General features: G+C 63.1%; 1 protein-coding gene across 4 annotated transcripts in view; it reads left to right on the top strand.

The window, feature by feature from the left end:
* LRP1 (LDL receptor related protein 1) overlaps positions 1-27,829 on the top strand; it is an 80,094-nt gene that overhangs the window by 39,376 nt on the left and 12,889 nt on the right. The window contains exons 10-63 of one of the 4 annotated variants that reach the window (XM_068997655.1): positions 902-1,045; positions 1,203-1,439; positions 1,582-1,762; positions 1,869-2,091; positions 2,238-2,427; positions 2,783-2,908; positions 3,002-3,142; positions 3,411-3,536; positions 3,774-3,890; positions 3,996-4,076; positions 6,646-6,813; positions 7,071-7,253; positions 7,652-7,852; positions 7,934-8,179; positions 8,381-8,578; positions 9,269-9,473; positions 9,582-9,746; positions 10,009-10,253; positions 10,518-10,649; positions 10,732-10,959; positions 11,096-11,270; positions 11,638-11,732; positions 12,040-12,189; positions 12,306-12,446; positions 12,669-12,797; positions 13,574-13,705; positions 13,905-14,039; positions 14,115-14,244; positions 14,726-14,852; positions 15,040-15,191; positions 15,306-15,430; positions 15,592-15,963; positions 17,000-17,189; positions 17,551-17,755; positions 18,308-18,500; positions 19,103-19,228; positions 19,314-19,442; positions 20,280-20,399; positions 21,005-21,118; positions 21,487-21,636; positions 21,889-22,011; positions 22,513-22,629; positions 22,816-22,944; positions 23,020-23,142; positions 23,543-23,683; positions 23,771-23,958; positions 24,441-24,624; positions 24,803-24,888; positions 25,134-25,253; positions 25,837-26,024; positions 26,416-26,621; positions 26,815-27,003; positions 27,180-27,328; positions 27,712-27,805. In XM_068997655.1, coding sequence (XP_068853756.1) covers positions 902-1,045; positions 1,203-1,439; positions 1,582-1,762; positions 1,869-2,091; positions 2,238-2,427; positions 2,783-2,908; positions 3,002-3,142; positions 3,411-3,536; positions 3,774-3,890; positions 3,996-4,076; positions 6,646-6,813; positions 7,071-7,253; positions 7,652-7,852; positions 7,934-8,179; positions 8,381-8,578; positions 9,269-9,473; positions 9,582-9,746; positions 10,009-10,253; positions 10,518-10,649; positions 10,732-10,959; positions 11,096-11,270; positions 11,638-11,732; positions 12,040-12,189; positions 12,306-12,446; positions 12,669-12,797; positions 13,574-13,705; positions 13,905-14,039; positions 14,115-14,244; positions 14,726-14,852; positions 15,040-15,191; positions 15,306-15,430; positions 15,592-15,963; positions 17,000-17,189; positions 17,551-17,755; positions 18,308-18,500; positions 19,103-19,228; positions 19,314-19,442; positions 20,280-20,399; positions 21,005-21,118; positions 21,487-21,636; positions 21,889-22,011; positions 22,513-22,629; positions 22,816-22,944; positions 23,020-23,142; positions 23,543-23,683; positions 23,771-23,958; positions 24,441-24,624; positions 24,803-24,888; positions 25,134-25,253; positions 25,837-26,024; positions 26,416-26,621; positions 26,815-27,003; positions 27,180-27,328; positions 27,712-27,805 — 8,664 coding nt within the window. Of the gene's footprint in view, positions 1-901; positions 1,046-1,202; positions 1,440-1,581; positions 1,763-1,868; positions 2,092-2,237; positions 2,428-2,782; positions 2,909-3,001; positions 3,143-3,410; positions 3,537-3,773; positions 3,891-3,995; positions 4,077-6,645; positions 6,814-7,070; positions 7,254-7,651; positions 7,853-7,933; positions 8,180-8,380; positions 8,579-9,268; positions 9,474-9,581; positions 9,747-10,008; positions 10,254-10,517; positions 10,650-10,731; positions 10,960-11,095; positions 11,271-11,637; positions 11,733-12,039; positions 12,190-12,305; positions 12,447-12,668; positions 12,798-13,573; positions 13,706-13,904; positions 14,040-14,114; positions 14,245-14,725; positions 14,853-15,039; positions 15,192-15,305; positions 15,431-15,591; positions 15,964-16,999; positions 17,190-17,550; positions 17,756-18,307; positions 18,501-19,102; positions 19,229-19,313; positions 19,443-20,279; positions 20,400-21,004; positions 21,119-21,486; positions 21,637-21,885; positions 22,024-22,512; positions 22,630-22,815; positions 22,945-23,019; positions 23,143-23,542; positions 23,684-23,770; positions 23,959-24,440; positions 24,625-24,802; positions 24,889-25,133; positions 25,254-25,836; positions 26,025-26,415; positions 26,622-26,814; positions 27,004-27,179; positions 27,329-27,711; positions 27,806-27,829 lie in introns of all 4 variants that reach the window. The other 3 variants (XM_068997653.1, XM_068997654.1, XM_068997652.1) reach the window with 3 other exon arrangements.

Here is a 27,829-nt window from a genome sequence, read left to right as displayed (position 1 = left end):
GCATTTTCCAGAATATAAAATTAATCAGGAGATTTCTGAGCGGGGAAGGAGCGTGATTAAGGGGCTCTCCGGGTGGTGCTGGCTGTCCCCGCTCCAGGGCTTGTCCCGCCGGTGCAGCAGGATGGGGCAGCGTGGCCCTGTGGCTGTGGTGCTGTGCTGGGACATGCTGGCTTCTCCCTGGGGATCCTTCCCATGGGAAAATCCTTTCCCACCTCTGCCCTGTCCTGTGCAGTGCTCAGCCCTTCTCTGACCGGCCGGGAGCTCCCGGGAGGAATGGTCCCCCCTAAAACCCAGGGAGGACCCATGAGAGCATCCCCACATCCCCGTGTCCCTGTCCCCCCCTGTGCTCCCGGTGCTACTCCAGTGCCCCCGGGCACTGCAGCCCTGTGTCCCTGTCCCCCCTTGTGCTCCCGGTGCCGCTCCAGTGCCCCCGGGCACTGCAGCCCCATGTCCCTGTCCCCCCTTGTGCTCCCGGTGCCGCTCCAGTGCCCCCGGGCACTGCAGCCCCGTGTCCCTGTCCCCCACTGTGCTCTCGGTGCTACTCCAGTGCCCCCGGGCGCTGCAGCCCCGTGTCCCTGTCCCCCCCCTGTGCTCCCGGTGCCTCTCTGGTGCCTCCGGGCACTGCAGCCCCGTGTCCCTGTCCCCCCCCTGTGCTCCCGGTGCTGCTCTGATGCCCCTGGGTGCTGCAGCCCCGTGTCCCTGTCCCCCCCCGTGTTCCCGGTGTCACTCTGGTGCCCCCAGGCGCTGCAGCCCCGTGTCCCTGTCCCCCCCCCCCCGTGCTCCCGGTGTCACTCTGGTGCCCCCAGGCGCTGCAGCCCCGTGTCCCTGTCCCCCCCCCCCCCCCGTGCTCCCGGTGTCACTCTGGTGCCCCCAGGCGCTGCAGCCCCTCTCTGTGTTGCAGTTCGGAGCCATGCCTGCGAACCAGATCAGTTTGGGAAGCCGGGAGGCTGCTCGGACATCTGCCTGCTCGGGAACAGCCACAAGAGCCGGACTTGCCGCTGCCGCTCTGGGTTCAGCCTGGGCAGTGACGGGAAGTCCTGCAAAAGTGAGTGCTGGCCTTCCTGGGGGGAATACGGGGAGCGAGGGGCTGGAGCCATGGGCTCTGCATTCTCTGACCCCACAACAGCTCCGGTGCCACGTGCCACCCCCATGGCACTGCCCTGGCCCGGCTGGTGGCCATGGCTGTCCCTGTGTCTCCACAGAGCCTGAACACGAGCTGTTCCTGGTGTACGGGAAGGGGCGTCCCGGCATCATCCGCGGGATGGACATGGGTGCCAAGGTGCCAGATGAGCACATGATCCCCATCGAGAACCTCATGAACCCCCGGGCTCTGGACTTCCACGCTGAGACCGGCTTCATCTACTTTGCTGACACCACCAGCTACCTCATCGGGCGCCAGAAGATCGATGGCACGGATCGGGAGACCATCCTGAAGGACGGTGTGTGGCTGGGGGGCCGGGCCTGTGCCCCTGTGTCCGTCATCCCAATCGGTTTGGGTCGGGATCAGGCACCGTTCGGGGCTGTTGCTTCCTCTTTTCACCTCCTTGCCGGTGATGAACCTGCTCCACTTTTCCCCCAAAGGCATCCACAATGTGGAAGGGATCGCTGTGGACTGGATGGGGAACAACCTGTACTGGACAGACGACGGCCCCAAGAAGACCATCAGCGTGGCACGGCTGGAAAAGGCCGCCCAGACACGGAAAACGCTGATTGAGGGGAAGATGACGCATCCCCGCGCCATCGTGGTGGACCCCCTGAACGGGTGCGGGTGCCCGGGAGGGCAGGGCTGGCTGGTGGGGCCACGGCCACCGGGATGTGGTTGGGTCTTGTGGTGGCCAGGCCAGGGCTCAGCTTAGTGTCTCTGGCAGGTGGATGTACTGGACGGACTGGGAGGAGGATCCCAAGGACAGCAAGAGGGGCAAGATTGAGAGGGCCTGGATGGATGGTTCCAACCGCAACATCTTCATCACCTCCAAGACCGTCCTGTGGCCCAACGGGCTGAGCCTGGACATCCCAGCCAAGATCCTCTACTGGGTGGATGCTTTCTACGACCGCATCGAGATGGTTTATCTCAACGGCACCGAGCGGAAGGCGAGTGGGGGTCCCGTGGCCCTGGAACACTGACCACCCACAGCACTGGGGCAGCCGAGCTGCGGCCTCTCTCCTCTCCCCTTCCATCACCCTGTCCGTGTCTCCGAGTGCCCATCCCAGCTAACGGAGCCTCTCCACCTCCCCAGATCGTGTACGAGGGCCCGGAGCTGAACCACGCCTTCGGGCTGTGCCACTACAGCAACTTCCTGTTCTGGACCGAGTACCGCAGTGGCAGCATCTACCGGCTGGACCAGGCCTCCAAGGCCGTGAGCCTGCTCCGCAACGAGCGCCCGCCCATCTTCGAGATCCGCATGTACGACGCGCAGCAGCAGCAAGGTGCGAGGGCACGGGGGGCTGGGGTTGGAGGGATGGGGCTGGGGGGCGAGTCTGAGCTGCCTAAGCAGCCCCCCACCTGGATTTGCTTCCTTCCAGCCATCCCCGTGCTCCTTGTTTTGCTTTCCTGTTGCTCGTGCCTTGCCCTTCCGGCCTTCCCCTCTTTTTTCCACCCTGATTCCATCAGGCTCTGTGTCCCCTGAGGGGTCCCCGTGGCCTGCCCTGGGGTCTCCAGCTGGCTTCCAACTGTGGCTCCTGCTGAGGGAGGCCAGGGGGCCGGGGGGACCCAGCAACCCCGGGGGTCCGCAGCGGCCCCTGGGCACTGAGGTGCCGTCTCCTCACCCCTTTGTCTCCGCAGTGGGCTCCAACAAATGCCGTGTCAACAACGGGGGCTGCAGCAGCTTGTGCCTGGCCACCCCCCGGGGCCGCCAGTGCGCTTGTGCTGAGGACCAGATCCTGGGGCCAGACTCTGTCACCTGCCAGGGTAGGCTGGGATCCTCGTGGGGACCCCCTTTTCCCATGGGAAGCTGTGCTTGGTCACCTGGATAAAATCCTGCCTGTGCTTTCTCCTTGGCAGCCAACCCGTCGTACATCCCCCCGCCGCAGTGCCAGCCCGGGGAGTTCGCCTGCAAGAACAACCGCTGCATCCAGGAGCGCTGGAAGTGCGACGGGGACAACGACTGCCTGGACAACAGCGACGAAGCCCCCGAGCTCTGCCGTGCGTGACCCCTCCTGCGCGCTGGGATTGGGGCTGAGGCTCCCCCAGATGTGGGGGCAGGGTTGGGGCAGGGTCAGGCAGCCAGGAGCCCTCTGTCCCCTCTCCAGCTCGAGGAGAGGAGGGGGTATAGGAGGACGATGTTGATTGAGATTCTGATCCTAAGTTTAAGGCTCCAGCCCTTTTCTGTCCCAGTTTTTCTCTTCGTTAGATGTAGAGGAGGGATGGGCTGGGATGAGAGGCAGGTCCTGAGTGTGTTTTCTCCCCGCAGACCAGCACACCTGCCCTTCGGACCGCTTCAAGTGCAAGAACAACCGCTGCATCCCCAACCGCTGGCTCTGCGACGGGGACAACGACTGTGGGAACAACGAGGACGAGTCCAACTCCACCTGCTCAGGTGAGGACCCTGCCTCGTCCTCAGGGAGTCACGGGAGAGCCTGTGCTGAGCCACAGCCTGAGGTTTTGGGGTCTCACATGGGCCTGCACCCACCTTGGCTGCAGCCTGAGGTTTGGGGTCTCACATGTGCCTGCACTTCAGCTTCGCACCTGGGCCTCGCAGGAGCCCGGGGGTTGTTCCCCACCTTCCCCTGACAAAACAAGGGCCACTAACACTCCATCTGTCCCTCCTGGCCAGCCCGGACCTGCTCCCCGAACCAGTTCTCCTGCGCCAGCGGCCGCTGCATCCCCATGTCCTGGACGTGTGACCTGGACGATGACTGCGGGGACCGCTCCGACGAGTCCGCCTCGTGTGGTGAGCTGGGACTGGGAGCACTGGGGGCACTGGGGTGCTCCACAGCGCTGTTGGGGTGGACATGGGGTGTCCCCCATGCTGACGGTGCCTCTGCCTCCTCTGCAGCCTACCCGACCTGCTTCCCCCTGACGCAGTTCACCTGCAACAACGGGCGCTGCATCAACATCAACTGGCGCTGTGACAACGGTGAGGACCCGGCCCCGCCGTGCTCCCGAGGGGACGGCGAGACCCGAGGCGGGGGTGCAGCCTGGCAGGGACCCCATTTTGGCAATTTGGGCCAGTTCTCAGCACGTGCTGAAGGGCAGAGCCCAGGCCCCAAAGGGAGAGGGCGTGAGCCAAAGCTGAGCCCATCCCGCAGCCCCCAGCCCCGTATTTCCCTTGGCTGTGCTGGGACAGGGAGTGCCACACGAATAACCTGGCAGGGATTGTTCCAGACCTTGGCATCCTTTCCAAGGTTTCCAAACTCTGCCCTGGTGCTGGAACCAAGCGTAGCATGGCCAGAGCTGCCGGCGGGGCTGAGCCAGGTCCCGCAGCCCCAGGCAAGGCAGAAGAGCTCTCTCAGCCTGCTCCCATCTGCCCTCAGATCTTTCCAGGGCCAGGCCTGGGACAGAGCCTTTGCCCCAAGGTTGCTTTCCTTTCCTTTCCCACAAGTTTATTTCAGTCTTTGAGCCGCTTTGCCTTGTTAGGAATAATTAGTGGCTTCAGAGCAGGCGAGACACTGGTGCCTGGCTGAGCGGAGCTGTGGGTGCAGGACTCTCTCTGGAGTCTTCCTGAGCTCCCTTGGAGCTGACCCTGCCAAGGGCTGATCCATTCTCCTGGGATCCCCCACTGTGGCAGCCAGGCCATGGCGTGGAGCCCCTCGTGCAGCCCTGAGCGTCGTCAGGTGCTCGGGGCAGGAGCTGCAGCACCATGAGGGTCCCCCCATCCTGGCTGCCCTCCACTCCCCCAGCACCCTGCGCTGCTTCTGGTCTCGCCTCCCGGGCTGCCTGGTGCCTCTGTGTGTCCGTGTCCGTGTCCATGTCCGTGTCTGTGTCCACGTCCCGGTGTCTCTGTGCCGCCCGCTGTGCGTGTGCCGTGTTTGTCACCGTGGCGTGTTGTGTTTGTCACCGTGCCCACGCTCCTGTCTGGTGGTTCTGTGTTTCAGAAAAAGATTGTGGGGATGGCTCTGACGAAAAGAACTGTCCAAAGCCTACCGGTTAGTGCATAGATCAACATGCACCAGACCCCAACCTGGCCCCCTGAGCCCCCAGACCTGCCCCCTCCAGAGGGGCTGCGAGCCCCAGGGGCTGCTGCTCTGGACACTGGCAATGCCCCCCGTCCTCTCTGGCACTGCCTCCTGTGCCTCTGGTGATGCCCCTGGTGCCTCTGGTGATGCCCCTAGCCTCTCCAGCCATGGCCCTGGTGCCTCCAGCAATGCCCCCTGTGTCTCTGGCAATGCCCTCATCCTCCAGCCATGGCCCTGTGCCTCCAGCAATGCCCCTGTTGCCTCTGGTGATGCCCCAAGCCTCTCCAGCCATGGCTCTGTGCCTCTGGCAATGCCCTTATCCTCTCCAGCCATGGCCCTGTGCCTCTGGCAATGACCCCATGCTCTCCAGCCATGGCCCTGTGCCTCTCTAGCAGTGTCCCCCATGCTCCCCAGCAGCAGAAGGGATGTGCCAGGGTCCAGGGAGCTGCTGTTCCTCCCAGCTCACTGAGCAGAGCCACTTGGGAAGCTCCTCTTGGTGGGAGCCTGGAGAGGTCAAGGGCTGCAGGTGCAGGAGCTGAGCTGCTGGTGAGGCCATGTGGCAGCTGGCAGTGCCATCATCCCCATTAATGCCATTGTCTCCATCAGTGCCATCGTCACCATCGGTGCCACTGTCCTCATCAATGCCATTGTCTCCAGCAGTGCCATTGTCCCTATCAGTGTCATAGTCCCTATCAGTGCCACTATCCCCATCAGTGCCACTGTCCCCATGCCATCATACTCACCAGTGCCGTTGTCCCCATCAGTACCATCATCCATGTCAGTGCCATTGTCTCCATCAGTGCCATTGTTCCCATCAGTGCCACCATCCACATCAGTGCCACTGTCCCTATCAGGGCCATCATCCCCATCAGTGCCATCATCCCCATCAGTGCCATTGTCCCCATCAGTGCCATCATCCTTGTGCCCATCCTGAGGCACCAGGAGGCAAATCCCCTTGACCAGTCTCGAGTGGGACATTCACAGTGGAGCCCTGTGGTGGTCCCCGGGCCAGGCCCCCCATGCCGGGCGGGCAGAGGGGCTGCATTGCCAGTATCCAGGTACCCTCAGACCAAACCTCCCCCTGCCCACAGCGGGCACGGGGGTTTCCTCCGGGCAATCTGAGCCCCCCAATTGGCCGTCCCAGCCCCCCTCCCCATGGGTGCACCCCCAAAGGAGCGCCCGTCCCCCAGCACCGCTCCCCCTGGAGTGGAGCTCCCCGTGGTGCTGGGCGCCTGCAGCCCCCCAGGTTCATGGCTGATCTATGCAGTTTCTGTGTTTCATTTTCTCTGTGCACTGCTGGTGCTGTGGCAAGCGGGGGGAGGGAGGGCCGGGGGTCTCCAGCCCATGGCGGGGGTCCCGCCAGTGCTGAGGGGCTGCTGTCACCCCACGTCCCGTCTGCCGGTGGGGTCTGTCCGCTCCCTGTTGTTCCCCGCTTCCCCCGGCGAGGGGTCTCTGCTGTCCTCCCTCCTGCCAGTCCCCTCCTGGCCGGCCACCTGCTGACCCCCTGCCCGCCCCCCCTTCCCTCTGCAGACAACGACTGCGGGGACAACAGTGACGAGGCCGGCTGCAGCCACTCGTGCTCCAGCAACCAGTTCAAGTGCAACAGCGGGCGCTGCATCCCCGTGCACTGGACCTGTGACGGGGACAACGACTGCGGTGACTACAGCGACGAGACCCATGCCAACTGCACCAACCAGGGTGAGCCCCGGCACGCCAGAGGGACCCCCAGCCACAGGCATCGCCCGGAGAGCCAAACCCTGCCCCGAGCAGAGCCTCCCTGCTTCCAGGCAGGGAATTCTGCCGTCTTCTCAGCCCACACTCAGTGCCCAGATCCCCTTCCCGTGCCTCTGGGTGCCTCCAGCTCTTTCCCTGCTGGCTGAGTGCCTGGTCCCCCTCCATTCCCGGAGCCCCCCAGCTCCGTGGGGTGCAGGCAGTGAGCAGTGCCCTCCCCACAGCCACACGCCCGCCCGGGGGCTGCCACACGGACGAGTTCCAGTGCCGGCTGGACGGGCTGTGCATCCCCATGCGCTGGCGCTGTGACGGTGACACGGACTGCATGGACTCCAGCGATGAGAAGAACTGCGAGGGGGTCACCCACGTCTGCGACCCCAACGTCAAATTCGGCTGCAAGGACTCGGGTGAGAGCAGGGGAAAGGGGAACCCACCTGGGGGTGCTGGGCTGTCCTCGGTGCCGGGGTAATGGGAAACACAAGTGGCCAATCCACGAACCAGGATCCTGATGGATGGTGTCATCCTCAGATCCCTTCTCCCCTTCCCTGAGGAAGGGGCTGTGGCACACTTTGGTGGGTTGGGGACAAGGGTGGAGGGACATCAGCTCTGGGGCTGACCCTCTGAGCCCCCAATGCCCCCCTGTGCCCCGCCCAGGCCCTCCCTGACCTGTTCTGCCTGGGCCAGCTCTGGTCCAATTTTTGGGGAGCTCTCAAACACCCCCCGTGCCTGGGATAACATCTGGAAATGCCTGGAATAACGTCCCTTCTGCTTCTGCTGTGCCCCCTCCCCGCCCCCTCCCCATCAGCCCGGTGCATCAGCAAGGCCTGGGTCTGCGACGGGGACAGCGACTGCGAGGACAACTCCGACGAGGAGAACTGCGAGTCCCTGGTGTGCAAACCCCCCTCGCACACCTGCGCCAACAACACCTCCATCTGCCTGCCCCCCGAGAAGCTCTGCGACGGCTCCGACGACTGCGGCGACGGCTCCGACGAGGGCGAGCTCTGCGGTGAGCGCGGGGCCGGGCGCGGGGACGCGCGGTGACCTGGGAGCGGGACGAGGAGGTGACGAGCTCGTCCTGTCCCCGCAGATCAGTGTTCCCTCAACAACGGCGGCTGCAGCCACAACTGCACAGTGGCCCCTGGCGAGGGCATCGTGTGCTCCTGTCCCCTGGGCATGGAGCTGGGCGCCGATAACAAGACCTGCCAGATCCAGAGCTACTGTGCCAAGCACCTCAAGTGCAGCCAGAAGTGCGAGCAGGACAAGTACAATGTCAAGTGCTCCTGCTACGAAGGCTGGATGCTGGAGCCCGACGGCGAGAGCTGCCGCAGCCTGGGTGTGTTTTGGGGGACACCAAGGGCTGGTAGCAGCCCCCCGGCTGCCTCAAGGCGGGGTTTGTCCTCTCGTGGAGCTGGGGGTTGTGCTGATGGACACGGCTGGGTGCTGGTGGGGTCTGTGTGCTGGCAGTGGGGCTGGGGCTGGGTGTGCTGTCCCCTGCCTTGTCCCTGCCCCTCTGACCTTGCCCTGTGTCCCCCAGACCCCTTCAAGCCATTCATCATCTTCTCCAACCGCCACGAGATCCGGCGCATCGACCTGCACCGGGGCGACTACAGCGTCCTGGTGCCCGGGCTGCGCAACACCATCGCCCTGGACTTCCACCTCAACCAGAGCTCCCTGTACTGGACTGACGTGGTGGAGGACAAGATCTACAGGGGAAAGCTGCTGGAGAACGGGGGTGTGGAACCCGGGGCTGGGGGGAGCTGGTGGGAGGGAAAGCAGGGGGGCAGGTCTGGGGTCAGGGATTCTGTGGCACCCCATGGTGATGTGGCAGCTGAAGCTCACAGCCCTGATAGGGATCCTGTTCTGCTTTCATTATGCAGGAGTTAATTAGCATTCCCAGCGCTTCCCTGCTGGTAATTGCAGCCCAGCAGCTGGGCACAGAGACGACCCCCACCTCCATCAGTGCTGCTCCCGCAGGAGCCCAGTGCCAGGACCAGGGATGGGGCTGAGCCCTTTGGGGTCTGACCATGGATGGAGGCTGAGCCCTTTGGGGTCTGACCATGGATAGGGGATGCTGAGCCCTTTGGGGCCTGACTGTGGATGGAGCTGAGCCCTTTGGGGTTTGGACCATGGATAGGAGATGCTGAGCCCTTTGGGGCCTGACCATGGATGGAGCTGAGAGCTTTGGGGTCTGGACTATGGGTAGGGGGTGCTGAGCCCTTTGGGGTTTGGACCATGGATGAGGGCTGAGCCCTTTGGGGTTTGGACCACAGATGGGGATGGTTCAGGCCCTGTTTGGGGAGGACACATCCCCCTACCATCAGCCCCAGCTGAGTTGGGTGGAGCTGTTGAGGATTCAGGGGTGGTGGTGCTGGCTGGGCTGGGGAAGGGGCACCAGCCTGAGCCCTCACCCTGTGCCCCACAGCTCTGACCAGCTTCGAGGTGGTGATTCAGTACGGCCTGGCCACGCCTGAGGGACTGGCCGTGGACTGGATCGCCGGCAACATCTACTGGGTGGAGAGCAACCTGGACCAGATCGAGGTGGCCAAGCTGGATGGCACCATGCGGACCACGCTGCTGGCCGGGGACATCGAGCACCCCCGCGCCATCGCCCTGGACCCTCGCTATGGGTGAGGCAGGAGGGGACGGCGCTCACTGGGACACGCCAGCACCTGTGGGATCTCATGGGGGGAGTGAGGCCACGGGCTCCTGTCCTTGCTCACTGTCCTTCCTGGCAGGATCCTGTTCTGGACGGACTGGGATGCCAGCCTGCCCCGCATCGAGGCCGCCTCCATGAGCGGCGCGGGCCGACGCACCATCCACAAGGAGACGGGCTCAGGGGGGTGGCCCAACGGGCTCACGGTCGACTACCTGGAGAAGAGGATCCTCTGGATCGATGCCAGGTAGGTCCAGGACACCTCTCTCTGTCTCCCCCCCTCTGTTCCTCCCAATCTGGACCTTCCCCTCGCTGCAGCGCTGTGCTGGGCTGGGAGTGAGAAGCCCTTGCGCTCTGGGGTCTGTTTGTGTCTCCAACACGTGCCAGCCCTTGCTCTGGGTTTCCTCCTCCGTGGATCCCTGGTGTAAATCAGCAGCTGTTGCTGTTGGGTTAAAGACCCCGTGGTGCCCCCTCCCCACCTCCCTCACCGTTGTCTGCCCCCGGCACAGGTCGGATGCCATCTACTCAGCCCTGTATGACGGCACGGGGCACATCGAGGTGCTGCGGGGACACGAGTACCTGTCCCACCCCTTCGCCGTCACCCTCTACGGGGGGGAGGTGTACTGGACCGACTGGCGCACCAACACCTTGGCCAAGGCCAACAAGTGGACGGGGCACAACGTGACCGTGGTGCAGAGGACCAACACGCAGCCCTTCGACCTGCAGGTGTATCACCCCTCCCGGCAGCCCCTGGGTGAGGCTGGGGGAGTGCAGGTGGGGGGATGCGGTGGGGGGGACCACGGGGGGTGGCTCTTGCACTTGGTCTGCGCTCACACCCACTTGGATGTGGGCTGCTCTCATTGCTGTGGCTGCCCCTTTGCCCAGTCAGGTGATGAGGGTGATGGTCTGAACTCCTTGATGGGGCAGGCAGGGTCTGGGGGGGCTGCAGCTCTTGGGGCTTCCCAGGTGGGTGTCTCCAGGGGCTGGGATGTCGCTGAGTCCTGTCCCCTTTTTGCAGCTCCTAATCCCTGCGAAGCCAACGGGGGCAAAGGGCCGTGTTCCCACCTCTGCCTCATCAACTACAACCGCACCCTGTCCTGCGCCTGCCCCCACCTCATGAAGCTGGACAAGGACAACACCACCTGCTATGGTAGGGGTCTGCCTGGGGGGCCGGGGGGATGAGCAGGTGCTCCAGAGCCGAGATCCCACCGCTGCCCTTCTTCTTCCCGCAGAGTTTAAGAAGTTCCTGCTGTATGCACGGCAGATGGAGATCCGGGGCGTGGACATCGACAACCCCTACTACAACTACATCATCTCCTTCACCGTGCCCGACATCGACAACGTCACCGTGGTGGACTACGACGCTTTGGAGCAGCGCATTTACTGGTCAGATGTCCGCACCCAGACCATCAAGAGAGCCTTCATCAACGGCACCGGCGTGGAGACCGTCGTCTCTGCAGGTGGGGCTCCCAGAACTGGGGACCCCCCAGCCCTCCAGAGCCTTCATCTCCCTGAGATCAGCCCTTCCTCTTCATCTGAGCATCATCCCAGCCCCGTCCTCACAGCTGACGAGCTCCCGTCTCTGTTGCCTTGCAGACCTGCCCAACGCTCACGGCCTCTCCGTGGATTGGGTTTCCAGAAACCTCTTCTGGACCAGCTACGATGCCAACAAGAAGCAGATCAACGTGGCCCGGCTGGACGGCTCCTTCAAGAACGCCGTGATCCAGGGGCTGGACAAGCCCCACTGCCTGGTGGTGCACCCGCTGCGGGGGTGAGTCCGGTGGGGAGGAGGTGTGTGTGTGGGCACAGGTGTGTGTGCGGGCACAGGTGTGTGTGTGACAGTGCACACGTGTGATGGGGGACAGAACGGGTGCTGTCCCTGCGTGTCAGCGTGCAGGAGGGTGTGTGTCAGGGGATGGGGCTGTGCTGTGTGTCCTTACAGGCTGTGACAAGTGTGTGCCCACCAGTGTGTGCCAATCCAGGGCTTTGGCAATGCCCAAACCCACTCCTGGGTGGGGCCAAGGGGCTGTGGGGTTGCCCAGGCTGTGCCATGAGCAGGCGAGGGGCTCTGCAGGGCTGGGAGGGTGGAGGGGGTGCTGGCATTGTGTCCCCTCACCCATTGGCCCTTCACCTTGCAGGAAGCTGTACTGGACAGATGGGGACAACATCAGCGTGGCCAACATGGACGGCAGCAACCGCACGCTCCTCTTCACCAACCAGAAGGGACCTGTTGGTACGGAGCCCTCCGTGTCCCCCAGGGTCCCCCACCTCGCCTTGCTGTCCTGCAGAGCCTCAAGTCCCCACTCTGGCTCCTCGGCGGGGTGGTGGCTGTCCTGTGCTGGATCACCGTGACCTCACCTGCCCGCTCTCTCCATCTCATCCCATCCCATCCCATCCCATCCCATCCCATCCCATCCCATCCCATCCCATCCCATCCCATCCCATCCCATCCCATCCCATCCCATCCCATCCCATCCCACCTCCCGCTCTGTGATGGTCCCTGCGTGCCACCAGCGCGATGACATTCCCGTCCTTTCCAGGCCTGGCCATCGACTACCCGGAGAGCAAACTGTACTGGATCAGCTCTGGCAACGGCACCATCAACAGGTGTGACCTGGACGGCAGCAACCTGGAGGTGATCGAGTCCGTGCGGAGCCAGCTGAGCAAGGCCACCGCCCTGGCCATCATGGGTGAGGGCTGGCAAAGGGGGACACCTTTCCCGGCCTCCTGGCCCTTCCTGAACTCTCAGCTGGGGTGGGAGGGGGGATGGGGAACGCTGCCACATGCTCCTGCCTTCTCCCCGCAGGGGACAAGCTGTGGTGGGCTGACCAGGCCTCTGAGAGGATGGGCACCTGCAACAAGAAGGACGGGACGGAGGTGACAGTGCTGCGCAACAGCACCACGCTGGTGATGCACATGAAGGTGTACGACGAGAGCATCCAGCAAGGTCAGTGTGGGGTCCTGGGGCAGAGACCCCGCGGGGCCGGGCAGCAGCTCGGCCGCTCTGTGGCTGCTCCACCCGTGACAGCTGGCCCAAGCCTGGCCCTTGCCCTTGTGCCAGGTCCATGCTGGCTGGTGCAGGGCACCCACACCTCATGTGGGTGCTGCCCCAGCCCCGGTGGGTGCACCCTGGCCCCTGTAGCCCCTCACCTCCTTCTCTCTGCCACAGCCGGGACCAACCCCTGCAGCCAAAACAACGGGGACTGCTCTCAGCTCTGCCTCCCCACCTCGGAGACCTCCCGCTCCTGCATGTGCACGGCGGGCTACAGCCTCAAGAGTGGGCAGCAGTCCTGTGAAGGTGTGTGCCCGTCCCTGTCCCCTCCCTGAGCCACCCCTTGGAGCAGCAAGACCCCATGGCCACTGTGGTCACCCTGCTTGGTTACCCCTTGCTCCAGCTGCTCCTCCCCCCTGCTCTGCATCCCATGTCACTGTGGGGGAACGCTGGGGACCAGAGGGACACCGAGGGGCTCGGAGGGGTTGTGGGCTCAGGTGGCAGCAAGACCCTTGCACGGGCTGTCCCGGATGAGCGTGGGGCACTGCCCGGCCACTGAGGGCATCACGGGAGGAGGGGAGGGGGACAGCGCAGTGGGACCCCCCCTAGGGAGAGGTGGGACCCTTGCTGCGGGCAGCGGGTTTGGCTCACCGGGAGCAGGGCCAGGCACAGCGCTCACTCTGCAGATCCCCCGTCCCCCCGGGCACTGCCAGGGCCTCTCAAAGGCTGTTTGTGTGCAAAGTGTTCCGGGCGGTTTTGTGGGGGGGTTGGCAGAGCTCTGCACCATCTGGGTCAGGGCAGGGGCTGAATAACAAGTGCTGCCCTGACCCAGATGCGCCACAGAGCCTCTGCCAGCACGGGGTGGGGGTGGTGGGTGGTGAGAAGGGGCCTCACTCGTGCCCCCCCGGAGCAGGGCAAGACCCTGGAACGGGCTGTGCCTGGGGGTTGCAGCCCCCAGGGAGGTCCATGCTGGGCCTGTGGAGCACTGCCAGGCTCATGCTTCTCCCCTGTCACATTTTCCATGGTGGAGGGACAGCCGGTGAGTGTTGGGATGTGTCTGACTGTCCCTGCACCTGTCGCAGGTGTTGGCTCCTTCCTCCTGTACTCGGTGCACGAGGGGATCCGGGGCATTCCCCTGGACCCCAACGACAAGTCAGATGCTCTCGTGCCGGTGTCGGGGACCTCCCTGGCTGTGGGAATCGACTTCCATGCAGGTGATGCAGGGCTGGGAACAAGATGCGGGATGGGGAGCATGAGGGGCCATCACCAGATCCCTCCCTTTGGCAGCACTTTGCCCTGGAACACCCCCTCAGAGGACAGGATTTCAGGGCCCTGAGGTGCAGGTTTTTACCACCCTGGAGTGACCAGAGGTGATCACTTACTCGTCCCCTCCTGCCTCCTTGTCCCTCTCAGAGAACGACACGATTTACTGGGTGGACATGGGCCTGAGCACCATCAGTCGAGCCAAGCGGGACCAGACGTGGCGTGAGGACGTGGTGACCAATGGCATTGGCCGCGTGGAGGGCATCGCCGTGGACTGGATCGCTGGTGGGATGGGGCTCTGGACCTGGGGACAGCGGGGGCAGCGGGGCTTGCCGGGGGGTTCACCGTCCCCTCTTGCAGGAAACATCTACTGGACGGACCAGGGCTTCGACGTCATCGAGGTGGCCAGGCTGAACGGGTCCTTCCGCTATGTGGTCATCTCACAGGGGCTGGACAAGCCACGGGCCATCACGGTCCATCCAGAGAAGGGGTGAGACACCGCCCCAGAGAGGGGCATCACCCGCAGGGTGGGCACAGGGTGAGACCCCCGCAGCTCCCAGCAGAGGGGGACACAGTAGGGTGTGCACACAGCAGGGAAGGACTCACAGATCTCCTGCCACACCAAGGAGTCCAAACCCTGGATTCAACCCTCCTTTCACTGATGGGCTGAACTCCCTGGGAGCCCCTTGGGAGCTAGTGGGTACCAGCACCTCAGGAAATCCAAGCAGAGCCTCCCCAGACTGGCTCCAGCTTTGGACAGAGCCCCAGGGAGAGGAGCGGTGTTTGGATGTGGGGAGGGATGGAGATGCAGGGGATGTGATGCCCAGTCTGTGAGCGGGCAGGGTCTGCACTGAGGCCCCGGTGTGGGGGGATGAATGGGGTGGTGTCTGTCCTTTACTCCAATGGCCAAAGGGCCTCAGGATGCTGCTCCTGGTGACGTCCCTGCGGTGATGTCCCTGCTGTCCCCTCAGGTACCTGTTCTGGACGGAGTGGGGGCAGTACCCCCGCATCGAGCGCTCGCGCCTGGACGGCACCGAGCGGATGGTGCTGGTCAACGTCAGCATCAGTTGGCCCAACGGGATTTCCGTGGACTATGAGGTACAGTCAGCATCTGGTACAAGTCCCAAGGGTCCCTGTGGCCATGTCCTGCTGCTGGTGGGGACATGGTTGCCCTCCTCGGGGCTCCAGGAGGGTTGTCCAGGGTAGTCTGAACCCCAGGACATCCTGCCAGAGGTGCAGAGGGTGCTGCCCCCAGGCCAACTGGGATGTTCTCCCATCCCCGCAGGATGGGAAGCTGTACTGGTGCGACGCCCGGACAGACAAGATCGAACGGATTGACCTGGAGACGGGCGAGAACCGGGAGGTCGTCCTGTCCAGCAACAACATGGACATGTTCTCCGTGTCGGTCTTTGAGGAATACATCTACTGGAGCGACAGGTGCGGTGCCAAGGGGGCTGGGGGCTGTGTGGAGGGTGGGGGGAGCCGGTGGGTGCTGTGGCGAGGTGGGGAAGGGTCCTGTGCTGGTCACTCAGTGACTCCATCCTCCTTCAGGACTCACGCCAATGGCTCCATCAAAAGAGGCAACAAGGACAATGCCACCGAGTCGGTGTCGCTGCGGACCGGGATCGGCGTGCAGCTCAAGGACATCAAAGTCTTCAACCGGGCCCGGCAGAAGGGTAGGTCCGAGTGTGGGGGGCAGCTCCTCACGTCGGGAACGGGGATGGAAACAAAGGCGTCACCATGTCCCTGCCGCCTCCGGGAGCGCTGAGAGCCGAAAGCGGCCGAGCGGGTGCATCCTGCCCAGTGCCTCGCCCAATCCCCCCTGTCCCCCCACCAGGCACCAACATCTGTGCCCAGAACAACGGGGGCTGCCAGCAGCTGTGCCTGTTCCGCGGCAGCGGGCAGAGGACGTGCGCCTGCGCCCACGGGATGCTGTCCGAGGATGGCGTGAGCTGCCGGGACTACGACGGGTACCTGCTCTACTCGGAGCGCACCATCCTCAAGAGCATCCACCTCTCGGATGAGAACAACCTCAACGCGCCCATCAAGCCCTTCGAGGACGCGGAGCACATGAAGAACGTCATCGCCCTGGCCTTCGATTACCGCTACGGCTCCAAGGGCAGCAACCGCATCTTCTACAGCGACATCCACTTCGGCAACATCCAGCAGATCAACGACGACGGCACGGGGCGCAAGACCATCGTGGAGAGTGAGTGGTGCAGGGTTGTCCCCTCTGTGCCTGCCCTCAGACCCCTCTCTCTGTCCTCCCCCACCTCCTCCCACACCCCGAAGGGTTTTGGTCCTTGGATAATGTGTTTTGTTGGAGGGGCAGTGGGTACAGGCTCTGCTGTGAGGTTTCTGAGGAGCCTCTGGAAGCAGACACAGGCACTGGGAGCAGCCTGCAGAGCTCGTTGTGGCACAGAGAGCATGTCACGAGGCTCGGGCGGGCATGGCTCTAGAAACAGGCACTGCAGCAAAGTTGGGATCGGCTCTGTGCTCACACTCACCTCCCAAGGCAGCGCCCTGAGCCCTGACCCTTGGGGTGCCCAGCCCTGGCCTCACCTCCGGCCCTCGCCTTGCACTTGGTTGGGTTTATTGGCACCTGCAGCAGCTTCAAAGAGCTGTGGTTGCTGCTTCAGGAGTTCCCTGGGCCAGGGCCTTGGACATGCTGCTAATGAGGGAGCTCGCAGCGGCGCTCGCGGTGCTTTATCCCTGAGAGGGGAGAGCGAGGCCCAGCTCTCACAGCCGCCTCATTAAACCCTTTGCTGAGCGCTAATGAGGGGGGAGGATGGGTGCACGGTTCAAGTTCCCAGCTGGGAAGGGCTCCCTGGTCCCCACCAGGCTTTGCCTTGTCACTTTGTGCCCCAGGGGCTCAGCTGGCCCCTGGCAGAGGGAAATCCTGCCCTTCCCAGTGCTGCTGCTGTGGGCCTAGAGCAAGGTCTGGCTGGTGTGGAGCTTGAGAGCCAAATTCAAGTCCTTGGTGTGTTGTAGGTGTCCATCCCTCAGCCTTCCTGCAAGGGAGGGTTGTTCCAGCAGAGCCCTGCCCACGAGATTCCTGAGTCTCAGGGGTCTCTGCTCCTCCCTGAGCGCAGCCCCCAGCCCCACTGAGTCCCCACCCAGCAGCCAAAGCCTCCAAGGGATGTTTGGGCTGTAATTTAAAGCAAAAATTTCAACATCCCAGTGTCAGGGTCAGCGCTGGCCATGCAGGGGTCCGGGCTGAGTGTGACCCTTACCTGTCCCCCCAGACGTGGGCTCGGTGGAGGGGCTGGCGTACCACCGCGGCTGGGACACGCTGTACTGGACGAGCTACACCACGTCCACCATCACCCGGCACACCGTGGACCAGAGCCGGCTCGGGGCGTTCGAGAGGGAGACCGTGATCACCATGTCAGGGGATGACCACCCCCGTGCCTTTGTGCTGGACGAGTGCCAGAAGTGAGTGGCCATTGAGTGTCCAGCCAGCCCCCCCAGGGGTCCACGTGGTTGCAGTGGACATCGCTCCACTGGGAAGGAAGCTCTGGATCCCAGCACAGAGAGGATTGGGCCCCCAGGGAGGAAAGACCCTGTGGCCCCCCCCGCCCACAAATCCTTCAGCACCCCAAAGCAGCTCCAGACACCCTGTCCCATCCCCATCCACAGAGTGCCACATGTTCCAGCAGCCTCATTCACCCCCTTCCCACTCTTTTTACGTGGGAATGATGTCCCACCCCTCCCCCAGCCTCTGGAAGCCCCCCAGCCGTGGAGGGATGTGGCTGAGCTGGGGCTCCAAAGGCGTTGTGTGTCTGTCCCCTCCCAGCCTGATGTTCTGGACCAACTGGAACGAGCAGCACCCCAGCATCATGCGAGCCACCCTCTCCGGTGCCAACGTCCTCATCATCATTGACCAGGACATACGGACGCCCAACGGGTTGGCCATTGACCACAAGGCTGAGAAGATTTACTTCTCTGATGCCACCCTGGACAAGATCGAGCGCTGCGAGTACGACGGCTCCCATCGCCACGTGAGTCTGAGGCCAGTGAGATGGGGAGGAGAGTGTCCAGACTGGGGCTGGAGCGTGGTCAGAGGGAAGCAGAGCTGTTCCTGGGGCTGGGGAGGTCAGGCATCTCACTGGGGTGGACACTGGATGTGTTTGGGGCATCCCACAGTGGGTTCCTCCTGCTCCCAGTTTGCCTGTGTCCCTGAGAAGTGAGGACACGGCTTCGAGCTGCACCAGAGGAGGTTCAGGTTGGACACGAGAAGGAATTTCTTAATGGAAAGGGTTGTTAAACATTGGAACGGGCTGCCCAGGGAGGCGGTGGAGTCACCGTCCCTGGAGGTGTCCAAGGAACAGCTGGACCTGGCATGGAGTGCTCTGGAGGGGGTTGGTCACAGGTTGGACTTGATCTTGGAGACCTTTTCCAACCTCAAGGATTCTGTGAAGTGTCCAAGGCCAGGTTGGACGGGGCTTGGAGCACCCCTGGAAGGTGTCCCTGCCCATGGCAGGGATGTGGGAACCGGATGAGTTTGAAGATCCTTTCCGACCCAACCTGTTCCACGATTCCGTGGCTGACAGGTGATCCTGAAGTCGGAGCCCGTGCACCCCTTTGGCCTGGCCGTGTACGGTGATTACATCTTCTGGACGGACTGGGTGCGCCGGGCCGTGCAGCGTGCCAACAAATACGTGGGCACCGACATGAAGCTGCTGCGCGTGGACATCCCCCAGCAGCCCATGGGCATCATCGCCGTGGCCAACGACACCGACAGCTGTAAGGACCCTCTGCTGTCCCTGCAGCGTCCCTGCCCTCTGCCCCTCACCCTGTCTGCAGGTCTGGGGAAGGGGAATCCATCCCACCGTCCTTCCTGGCCCTTTGGGAGCCCATCCCACTGTCCCTCATGGTCCTTTGGGAACCCATCCCACTGTCCCTCATGGTCCTTTGGGAATCCATCCCACCATCCTTCCTGGTCCTTTGGGAACCCATCCCACCATCCTTCTTGGCATTTTGGAAATCCATTTCTCTGTCCTTCCGGGAGCTTTAGGAACCCATCCCACCATCCTTCCTGGCCCTTTGGTAATTAATCCCTTCATCCTTCCCAGCTTGTCATTGCCCCCTCATGACCCTCACACCAGAGTTGTCCATATCCAAACCCTGTGCAGGCTGAAGACAGAGAGGACTTTCCCTGTCCCTGTTCTTCCCAGTGCATCTCCTTGTAAAATGTGGGGAGACCGGGTGCCTCCAGCCCCCTACCCCCTCCATAACCCCATGGGAAGAGCCTGGGGAGGGATCCCTACCTTTTGGCCCAGCAGGGAGGACAAGGAGCAGGGGCTACTGGGTCCATCCCTGGTGTGACCACCATCCCTCTGTCCTAGGCGAGCTGTCCCCATGCCGGGTGAACAATGGCGGCTGCCAAGACCTGTGCCTGCTCACCCCCAAGGGCCACGTCAACTGCTCCTGCCGCGGGGAGCGGGTCCTGCAGGAGGATTTCACCTGCAAAGGTGAGGGGGGTGGGAGGGGCTGAGGAAAGGAGGGGGTGAGGCCAATCTCAGGCTGGCAGAGCTGACGTGTCCATGCTCTGTCCAGCTGTGAATTCCACCTGCAACGTGCACGACGAGTTCGAGTGTGGCAACGGCGACTGCATCGACTTCAGCCGCACCTGCGACGGCGTCGTGCACTGCAAGGACAAGTCGGACGAGAAGCAGTCCTACTGCAGTAAGGTTCCTCCTCTTGCTGCCTTGCTCACCCACACATGCACCCTGGCACCCCCAGACACCCTGCCCAGGCTGCCAGCTCCACTCAGAGAGTCACGGAATGGTTTGGGTTGGAAGGGACCAAATCTGGGGCTTCCCCTTCAAGGCAACCAAGCACATGAGGCAGGAACCTCCACACAGCCTTGCGAGGTCTGTCCCTCGTTAATTAGTCTTAGAACCTCTTCGAATTTGCCATAAAAACTTAAAGAGGACAGAGGCAAAAACTTAAGGGGGTGGAAGATGACAATTTAGGATTCACAGTGCTCCAGTAGATCAATCCTTTTCCCTGTGTTCAAGATCATGGAATCATGGAACAGTTTGGATTGGGAGGGACCTTAAAGCTCATCTCATTCCACCCTCTGCCATGGGCAGGGACACCTTCCACTAGCCCAGGTTGCTCCAAGCCCCGTCCAACCTGGCCTTGGACATTGCCAGGGTTGCTCAGCAAAGAGAACCAGGGCTCCAGGGCGTCCTTGCATCCCTCAGGTGCTCGCAGTCCCTCCTACCCTCCCAGAGCTGTGCCCAGACAGGTTTTAAGGTCTCCAGACCTTTTCCAGTGTTGGGGATGGGCTGGAGAGCAGAACACCTGCAGCTGAGCCAGTGGGATCTGCAGCACCCTCAAACACCAGCCCTCACCCCTCTGCACCAGGGATCAGTTCCCTGATCCTGCTCTGTGGTTTCTTCCCCTGCTGAAGGGTCCCTGATGATCTGAGCACCTCGGGGGTGCCTGCCCTTCCCCTGCTCACCTCTTCCTCCTCCTCCTCCTCTTCCTCCTCCTCCTCCTCCTCCCCCCTGGCAGGCAGCCGCAAGTGCAAGAAGGGGTACCTGCACTGCATGAACGGGCGCTGCGTCGCCAGTCGCTACTGGTGCAACGGCGTGGACGACTGCGGGGACAACTCGGACGAGCTGCCCTGCAACAGTGAGTGTCTGGCACCCGGCCAGCCCTGCCAGGGCTCCGTCAGCTGCCTGGGACGGGGACAGCGGCTTCAGGAGGGAGTTACCATCAGCTTGACAGGAGCAGAGCAGAGCCGGGGCTTAACGGAGAGTCAGGGTCAAGCTTGTGGTGCTTTGGAAAGCTCACGGAGTGACAGCTGAGAGGAAAAACGCCTGGGCATGGGCATGCAGCACCCGGAGCCTCCCAATGAGAGTGGTTTTACACCCAGGAGGGGCACAGGACGCAGTGTCACTGCTCCTCATGGCTCCCAAGCATTCCCAAAGGCAGCACCCCCTTAGGGGGCTGCAGGATGGATCTGCTCAGTCCCAAACTGACAGGGGTGGTCGAGAGCTTCTCAGAGTCCTGTCCAGGCCTGGTTGTGGCAGGGAGAGGGGCTCAGACTGCCAGGCAGAGCGTGAGCCAGGAGGCACCGGGTCTCCTCTGGAAGGGGATGGGGTCTGGGAGCGCTGTGGGCAGCCCAGAGCTGTGTGGTCAGTGGGGGGGGTGTGGATGCCCCTCTGCAGCACCCATGGGTGCCATGGGGTGGGTGTGCACTTGGGGTCCCACCACCCTGCCTCGTCCCCTGGCAGAAACCAGCTGTGCCGCCACCGAGTTCCGCTGCCGAGACGGGAGCTGCATCGGGAATTCCAGCCGCTGCAACCAGTTCATCGACTGCGAGGATGCCTCGGATGAAATGAACTGCAGTGAGTGCCCGGCTGCTGCCCCTGACCCCTCCCCAGCTCTGGAGATGCTCCTGCCCTCGGTGCCGGTGGCAGGGACCTGGTCTTTGGGATTTGTGCTGGATCGGGGAGGGAGGAGGGTCCTGCTCCTGTCCCGCAGCTTTAGGGCACCTGCCGGATGAGGCAGCCGCAGCCCATCCCTGCAGCCCCCCAGTGCCATGCACGCCCACCACCCAATGGGTCCCTGCAGCCCTGGGCACGTGTGGGGCACATCTGGGGGTGTTTGGGGTGTGAGAGGCTCCAGCAGCCAGGCAGAGGCAGGTACCACGTGGTGGGAGCTTCTGGCGTGGTTCCTGCTGTGTCACCGGGGCTCCTGCTGTGATTCCTCGCAGCCGCCACCGACTGCAGCAGCTACTTCAAGCTGGGAGTGAAGGGCACCACGTTCCAGAAGTGCGAGCACACGTCCCTGTGCTACGCACCCAGCTGGGTGTGCGACGGCGCCAACGACTGCGGGGATTACTCGGACGAGCGCAACTGCCCCGGTGAGAGCGGGAGGGCAGAGGGGGCTCCAGGGGCAGGGATACCCCTTTGGGGTCTGCTTGGGCTGTGGGTGCTTTGTTTGCCCACTGGGACTGTTGTCCTATGCCCATGTGGCTCCAGTGCAGAGGGTGATGCAGAGATCAGGGATGCGGGACCTCAGGGGGATTTGGGGGAGGATTCCTTCAGTGCTGGGCTGGGAGGAGGCAGGACGTGGCCACACCGTCATCCTCACTGATGTTTCCTTCACAAAGTAGGCGGGAGGAAGCCCAAATGTCCGTCCAACTACTTCGCCTGCCCGAGCGGGAGGTGCATCCCCATGACCTGGACCTGCGACAAGGAGGACGACTGCGAGAACGGCGAAGATGAGACCCAGTGCAGTGAGCGGCAGGGTGGGGACAGTCAGGATTTGGGCCGGGGCACGGGGCGGTGCTGGAGGGTGGGCAGGGCCCTCTTCTCTACCTGACATCTCTTTGCCAAGGACCAGACCCCACATTCCTCCCCCTCTGTGGTTTTACTCCACACTCTCGGGCTTTTAGCTGTGACCACTATAAACGTCCTCCTGTGCTGGTTTGATCAGCACACGCACAAGTGTCCGTGGCCCTTTTGAACAGGGCTGCTTTTGGCTCCCTTCAGCTCCATTTTTAGTTCTAACCTCCTGGAACAAGCCCCAAACAGTGCTCTGGAGCTAGGGGTCTTTCCCAGCTCCAGGAATAGGGAGTCCCCCACCAGCCCAGTGGTGTCCATCACCACGAGCAGTACCCCCAACACCCCCCTGGGCTCCTGGAGTCCAGCTGGCCCAGCCTGCCCGTGCTCTGCTGGTGTCCCGTCCCCATATCACCTCGCTCTGACCCCCATATCCTACTCTTCTCCTCTCCCAGACAAGTTCTGCTACCCCGTGCAGTTCGAGTGCAACAACCACCGCTGCATCTCCAAGCTCTGGGTGTGTGACGGGGCCGACGACTGCGGGGACGGCTCTGACGAGGACAGTCGCTGCCGTGAGTCTGCCGCAGCCCCTCTCCCCTGCCTCAGTCCCTGCCTGCTCCATCGCCGTGTTCCTGCCTCTGCCCATCCCTTCTCCCACCCACGGTCTCTCACCGCTCTCCTGAGCTCTGTGTCTTGGGGCTCCCCAGAGCCTCCAGCAGTGGGGTGACCGGACTCCATCCTGCTCCTCCCTTCCCCAGGGCTGACCACCTGCAGCTCAGGATCCTTCCAGTGCCCGGGCACCTACGTGTGCGTGCCGGAGCGCTGGCTGTGTGACGGGGACAAGGACTGTGCGGACGGGGCCGATGAGACCCTCGCTGCCGGCTGCTGTGAGTGCCCGAGGGCGGGGGGCTGGGGGTGGCAGGGGGCTGGCAGGGGCTGACGGTGGCGGTGCCCTGTTGCAGCGTACAACAACACCTGCGACGAGCGCGAGTTCATGTGCGGGAACCGGCAGTGCATCCCCAAGCACTTCGTCTGCGACCACGACAACGACTGCGGTGACGGCTCCGATGAGTCCCCAGAGTGTGGTGGGTGTCTGTGGGACCCAGGGGGACTGAGCTGGACTGACCCACTCCTCCTGGGCTTTGGGACAGTACCCTGGGAGGGTCTTCATCACCCCGGGGGGGTTTGGTGTGAGTGTGGTGAGAGGGAACTTGGAGAGGCAGCAGAAGGGGATTATTGGTGGAGAGCAGCCCCCCAGCCCTGGCACAGGCATCCAAACCCATGGAGAGATCCAAACCCACGGAGGGATCTGTGTGTGTGCAGAGCAGCCCTGTCCCAGGCCAGCTGCTCCGTGGTGTCCCTGTCACTCCCAGCAGCTCGGGAAGCTTTGGCTCCGCGGTGCCTCTCTCTCTCCGAGTGGCTCCACGGTGCCTCTGGAAGGTTCAGGAAAGTGGGATGCAGGCTGAGCCCCTCACCCTCCCTCAGAGTACCCCACCTGTGGCCCCCACGAGTTCCGCTGTGCCAACGGCCGCTGCCTCAGCAACCGGCAGTGGGAGTGTGATGGGGAGTTCGACTGCCATGACCACTCGGACGAAGCACCCAAGAACCCGCGCTGCAGCAGCCCAGGTACCTGTGGGGTCACAGTGGGGGTCCCACGGGGGATAGTGGGGTTCCAGCCACCCCCCACTGACCTCTGCCACCTCTTCTCCACAGAGAACAAGTGCAACGACTCCTTCTTCCTCTGCAAGAATGGGAAGTGCATCTCCGAGGCGCTGCTCTGCGACAACAACAACGACTGCGCTGACGGCTCCGACGAGCTCAACTGCTTCATCAACGAGTGCCTCAACAAGAAGCTGAGCGGCTGCTCCCAGGAGTGTGAGGACCTCAAGATTGGGTACAAGGTAGGGGGCCACGGGGTGGGGGGCTGCCTGCAGGGATCGTAGAGTTACGGAATGCCCTGAGTTGGAAGGGACCTACAAGGATTGTGGGAAGTCTAACGCCTGCCTCTGCACAGGAAACCTCAACAATCCCACCCTGTGCCTGAGAGCGTTGTCCAAATGCTCCTGGAGCTCTGGAAGCCTCAGGGCTGTGCCAACCACCAGTGCCTGACCACCCTCTGGGGGAAGAACCTTTTCCTGATATCCAGCCTAAACCTCCCCTGGCACAGCTCCTGCTGTTCCCTCTCCGCAGACCTGAGGGTTGTGTCTGTCCTGTGCCAGCTGGGCCAGGGATGTGACGCGGGCGCTTCAGGCACTGTTTGTGCATCTCAGCTGTCCTTGCTGAGTCCATGTGTCCCACGGTGACACTTGTCACCTCCCAGCACCTGCCACCTCCTGGCGTGCGGGCCTTGGAGGTGTCTGACAGCTCCGGGTTGCTCCTGCAGTGCAGATGCCGTCCCGGGTTCCGGCTGAAGGACGACGGGAAGACGTGCATCGACATCGATGAGTGCTCCACCACCTACCCCTGCAGCCAGAAGTGCATCAATACCCTGGGCAGCTTCAAGTGCCTCTGCACCGAGGGCTACAAGCTCAGACCTGACAACCCCACCAGCTGCAAGGCTGTCACAGGTGAGAGCCGGGATGTTCCTGGTGACCGTGGGATGCTCCTGGCGCTGGAGTTGGTCACAGGGTGAAGTGGCTGCCTCCAACTCACCAGGGAGTGGGGCAGAGAGGGTGGCAGGTCTGCAGGGTTCTGCCCACGTCCCAGCAGTGCTTCCCTGCCACTTTTCCCTCTTTCCCCACGTAGATGAAGAGCCTTTCCTCATCTTCGCCAACCGGTACTATCTGAGGAAGCTCAACCTGGACGGCTCAAACTACACTCTGCTCAAGCAGGTGCGGGCTGAGCTGGGAGCAGGAGGGACACCAGCCCCACGTGGCTGGGATTTGGGGATGGAGAGGGCCCTGAAGGGCACGGGAGCTTCCAGCTGAGGAGTTTGGGCTCTTGGTAGATCCATCTAAATGGCAGGAGGTCACTGTGAGCAAGGAGCAGGCGGTGAGGCTGTGGGGTCTATAAAACCCCCCAGAGCCCATGCCAGCCACCGGGGCTGCTGCAACCCTTCTCCCTCCCCCTTCCCCAGGGGCTGAACAACGCTGTGGCTCTGGATTTCGACTACCGGGAGCAGATGATCTACTGGACAGATGTCACCACGCAGGGCAGCATGATCCGCCGCATGCACATCAACGGCAGCAACGTCCAGGTGAGGGGACAGAGCAGCCCCTGGGGCACCCAGGGCCAGGCAGCCGGGCCTCACCCACCCCCTGCCCTGCTGTGGGGTCATCACTGGCATCTGGGGATCAGCCCTGCTTGCTGTGGGGTCATCACTGGGATCTGGGGATCAGCCCTGCTTGCTGTGGGATGTTGGGCAGCCCCATCTCAAGCAGGGGTGGGCTCTATGCTGCCCCGAAGTATGGGACGAGGTGGGCTGGGGGAAGAGTCATGGAGTCATGGAATGATTTGGGTTGGAAGGACCCTTGAAATTCATCCAGTCCCACCCCCTGCCATGGGTAGGGACACCTTCCACTATCCCAGGATGCTCCAAACCTTGTCCAACCTGCCCTTGGACACTTCCAGGGGTCCAGGGGCAGCCGCAGCTCCTCTGGGTACCCTGTGCCAGAGCCTGCCCACCCTCACAGGGAGGAATTCCTTCCCAATAGCCCATCTAAACCTAAGAGGGGAGTGAGGAAGGAGATCTGGGCTGGCGAGGGGGATGTTGTCACCCCCAAAAGATCAGGGTTTGGTCCTCCCCGCTCAGCCCCGTCACCTTTGATTCCTCCCGGCAGGTCCTTCACCGCACGGGGCTCAGCAACCCCGACGGGCTGGCCGTGGACTGGGTGGGAGGAAACCTGTACTGGTGTGACAAGGGCCGGGACACCATCGAGGTGTCGAAGCTCAACGGCGCGTACCGCACCGTGCTGGTCAACTCGGGCCTGCGCGAGCCCCGCGCGCTGGTGGTGGACGTGCAGAATGGGTGAGAGCCTGGGGGACACGGACCTGCCCCTCTGCACTGGGAACGGGGCTGTGGTCATCTTGCCGTAGTCCCAGAGGTTGGGAGATGGGATGAAGCCTTCCCTCCTGGCCTCAGGATGCTTCTCCCTGCCCTGTGCCTGTTTATCACAGAGTCACGGGGTGGTTTGGGGTGGAAGGGACCTTAAAGACCATCTTGTTCCACCCCACTGCTGTGGGCAGCCACCTTCCACTATCCCAGGTTGCTCCAAGCCCCGTCCAACCTTGGACACTTCCAGGGATAAGGCAGCCACAGCTTCTCTGGGCACCCTCTGCCAGGGCCTCATCACCCTCACAGGGAGGAATTTCCATGGTTTCTGACTCAGCCTCTCCCTGCTCTTCTGTTCCATCCCCAGCTACCTCTACTGGACGGACTGGGGTGACCACTCGCTGATCGGCAAGATCGGCATGGACGGCACCAACCGCAGCGTCATCGTGGACACCAAGATCACGTGGCCCAACGGCCTCACCCTGGACTACATCAACAGCCGGATCTACTGGGCCGATGCTCGTGAGGACTACATCGAGTTTGCCAGCCTGGACGGCTCCAACCGGCACACGGGTGAGAGCGCCGGGGCTCCCGCAGCGCCAGCGGGGCTGGGGGGATGTCCAGGCTGTGGGCCAGGCCTTGGAATGGGACGCAGGGCTGCTGGGGACAGTCCCCAGCTCTGGCCACTTCTCTGTGTCCAGTGGCTGCTTCCTTGCGGGAGGGGGACGTGGGACAGCCCCTGGCTGAGCGCCCGCTCCCCTCGCAGTGCTGAGCCAGGACATCCCACACATCTTCGCGCTCACCCTCTTCGAGGATTTCATCTACTGGACCGACTGGGAGACCAAGTCCATCAACCGGGCCCACAAGACGACGGGAGCCAACAAGACGCTGCTGATCAGCACCTTACACCGGCCCATGGACATCCACATCTACCACCCGTACCGCCAGCCCGACGGTGAGCGCGGCCCGGGGGTCACTGTGCTGGGGAACCACCCTGGAAAAGGGACATGGAGAGACGCTGGCTTGGGCAGGGGGAGCAGGAGCAGGGTGACAAGGGTTCTTGCTGCTCCCACGCCACCCTGAGGGTCCCCAGCCGGGTCTGACTCGCTGTTGTCCCCCTGCTCTCCCCAGTTCCCGACCATCCCTGCAAGATCAACAACGGCGGCTGCAGCAACCTCTGCCTGCTCTCGCCGGGCGGGGGGCACAAGTGTGCCTGTCCCACCAACTTCTACCTGGGCACCGATGGCAAAACCTGTGTGTCCAACTGCACAGCCAGCCAGGTAACCCCCTGCTGCCTGTCCCTGCCTGTCCCTGCCTGCCTGGATATTCCCTGTGCCCCTGTCCCTCCCACCGTGGTCTCCCCAGGGGTGCTGGGGTGCAGCAGGGTCTTCTGTGGGTGCAGGCAGCACCTCCCTCCTGTGGCACTTCATGTTTGGGGGTGTCTAGGGGAGCAAGAGAGCCTCCAGCTCTGGAATGTTCTTCTGCCCCTCTCCTCAAACCCCGGGGCTTGGGTGGGGTTAAGGCTTTGCTCCAGGTTGGGACTTGGGAATACCTGGAGGGGACAGCACAGGATCAGTGTCCTGGGCTGAGCTCGCTGGGGATGAAATCTTTCGGGGTCCCCCTCCCCATCCCGAGCCACCTCACGGGCTCCTCTCTCCACCAGTTTGTCTGCAAGAATGACAAGTGCATCCCTTTCTGGTGGAAATGCGACACCGAGGACGACTGCGGGGACCGGTCGGATGAGCCAGAGGATTGCCGTGAGTGCCGGGGGGTGACACAGC

This window comes from Aphelocoma coerulescens, chromosome 29, assembly GCF_041296385.1.
Source record: "Aphelocoma coerulescens isolate FSJ_1873_10779 chromosome 29, UR_Acoe_1.0, whole genome shotgun sequence".
NCBI classification, from domain to species: Eukaryota; Metazoa; Chordata; class Aves; order Passeriformes; family Corvidae; genus Aphelocoma; species Aphelocoma coerulescens.
The sequence above is the reverse complement of the archived record's forward strand: the minus strand, read 5'-3'. Positions and strand labels throughout refer to the sequence as shown.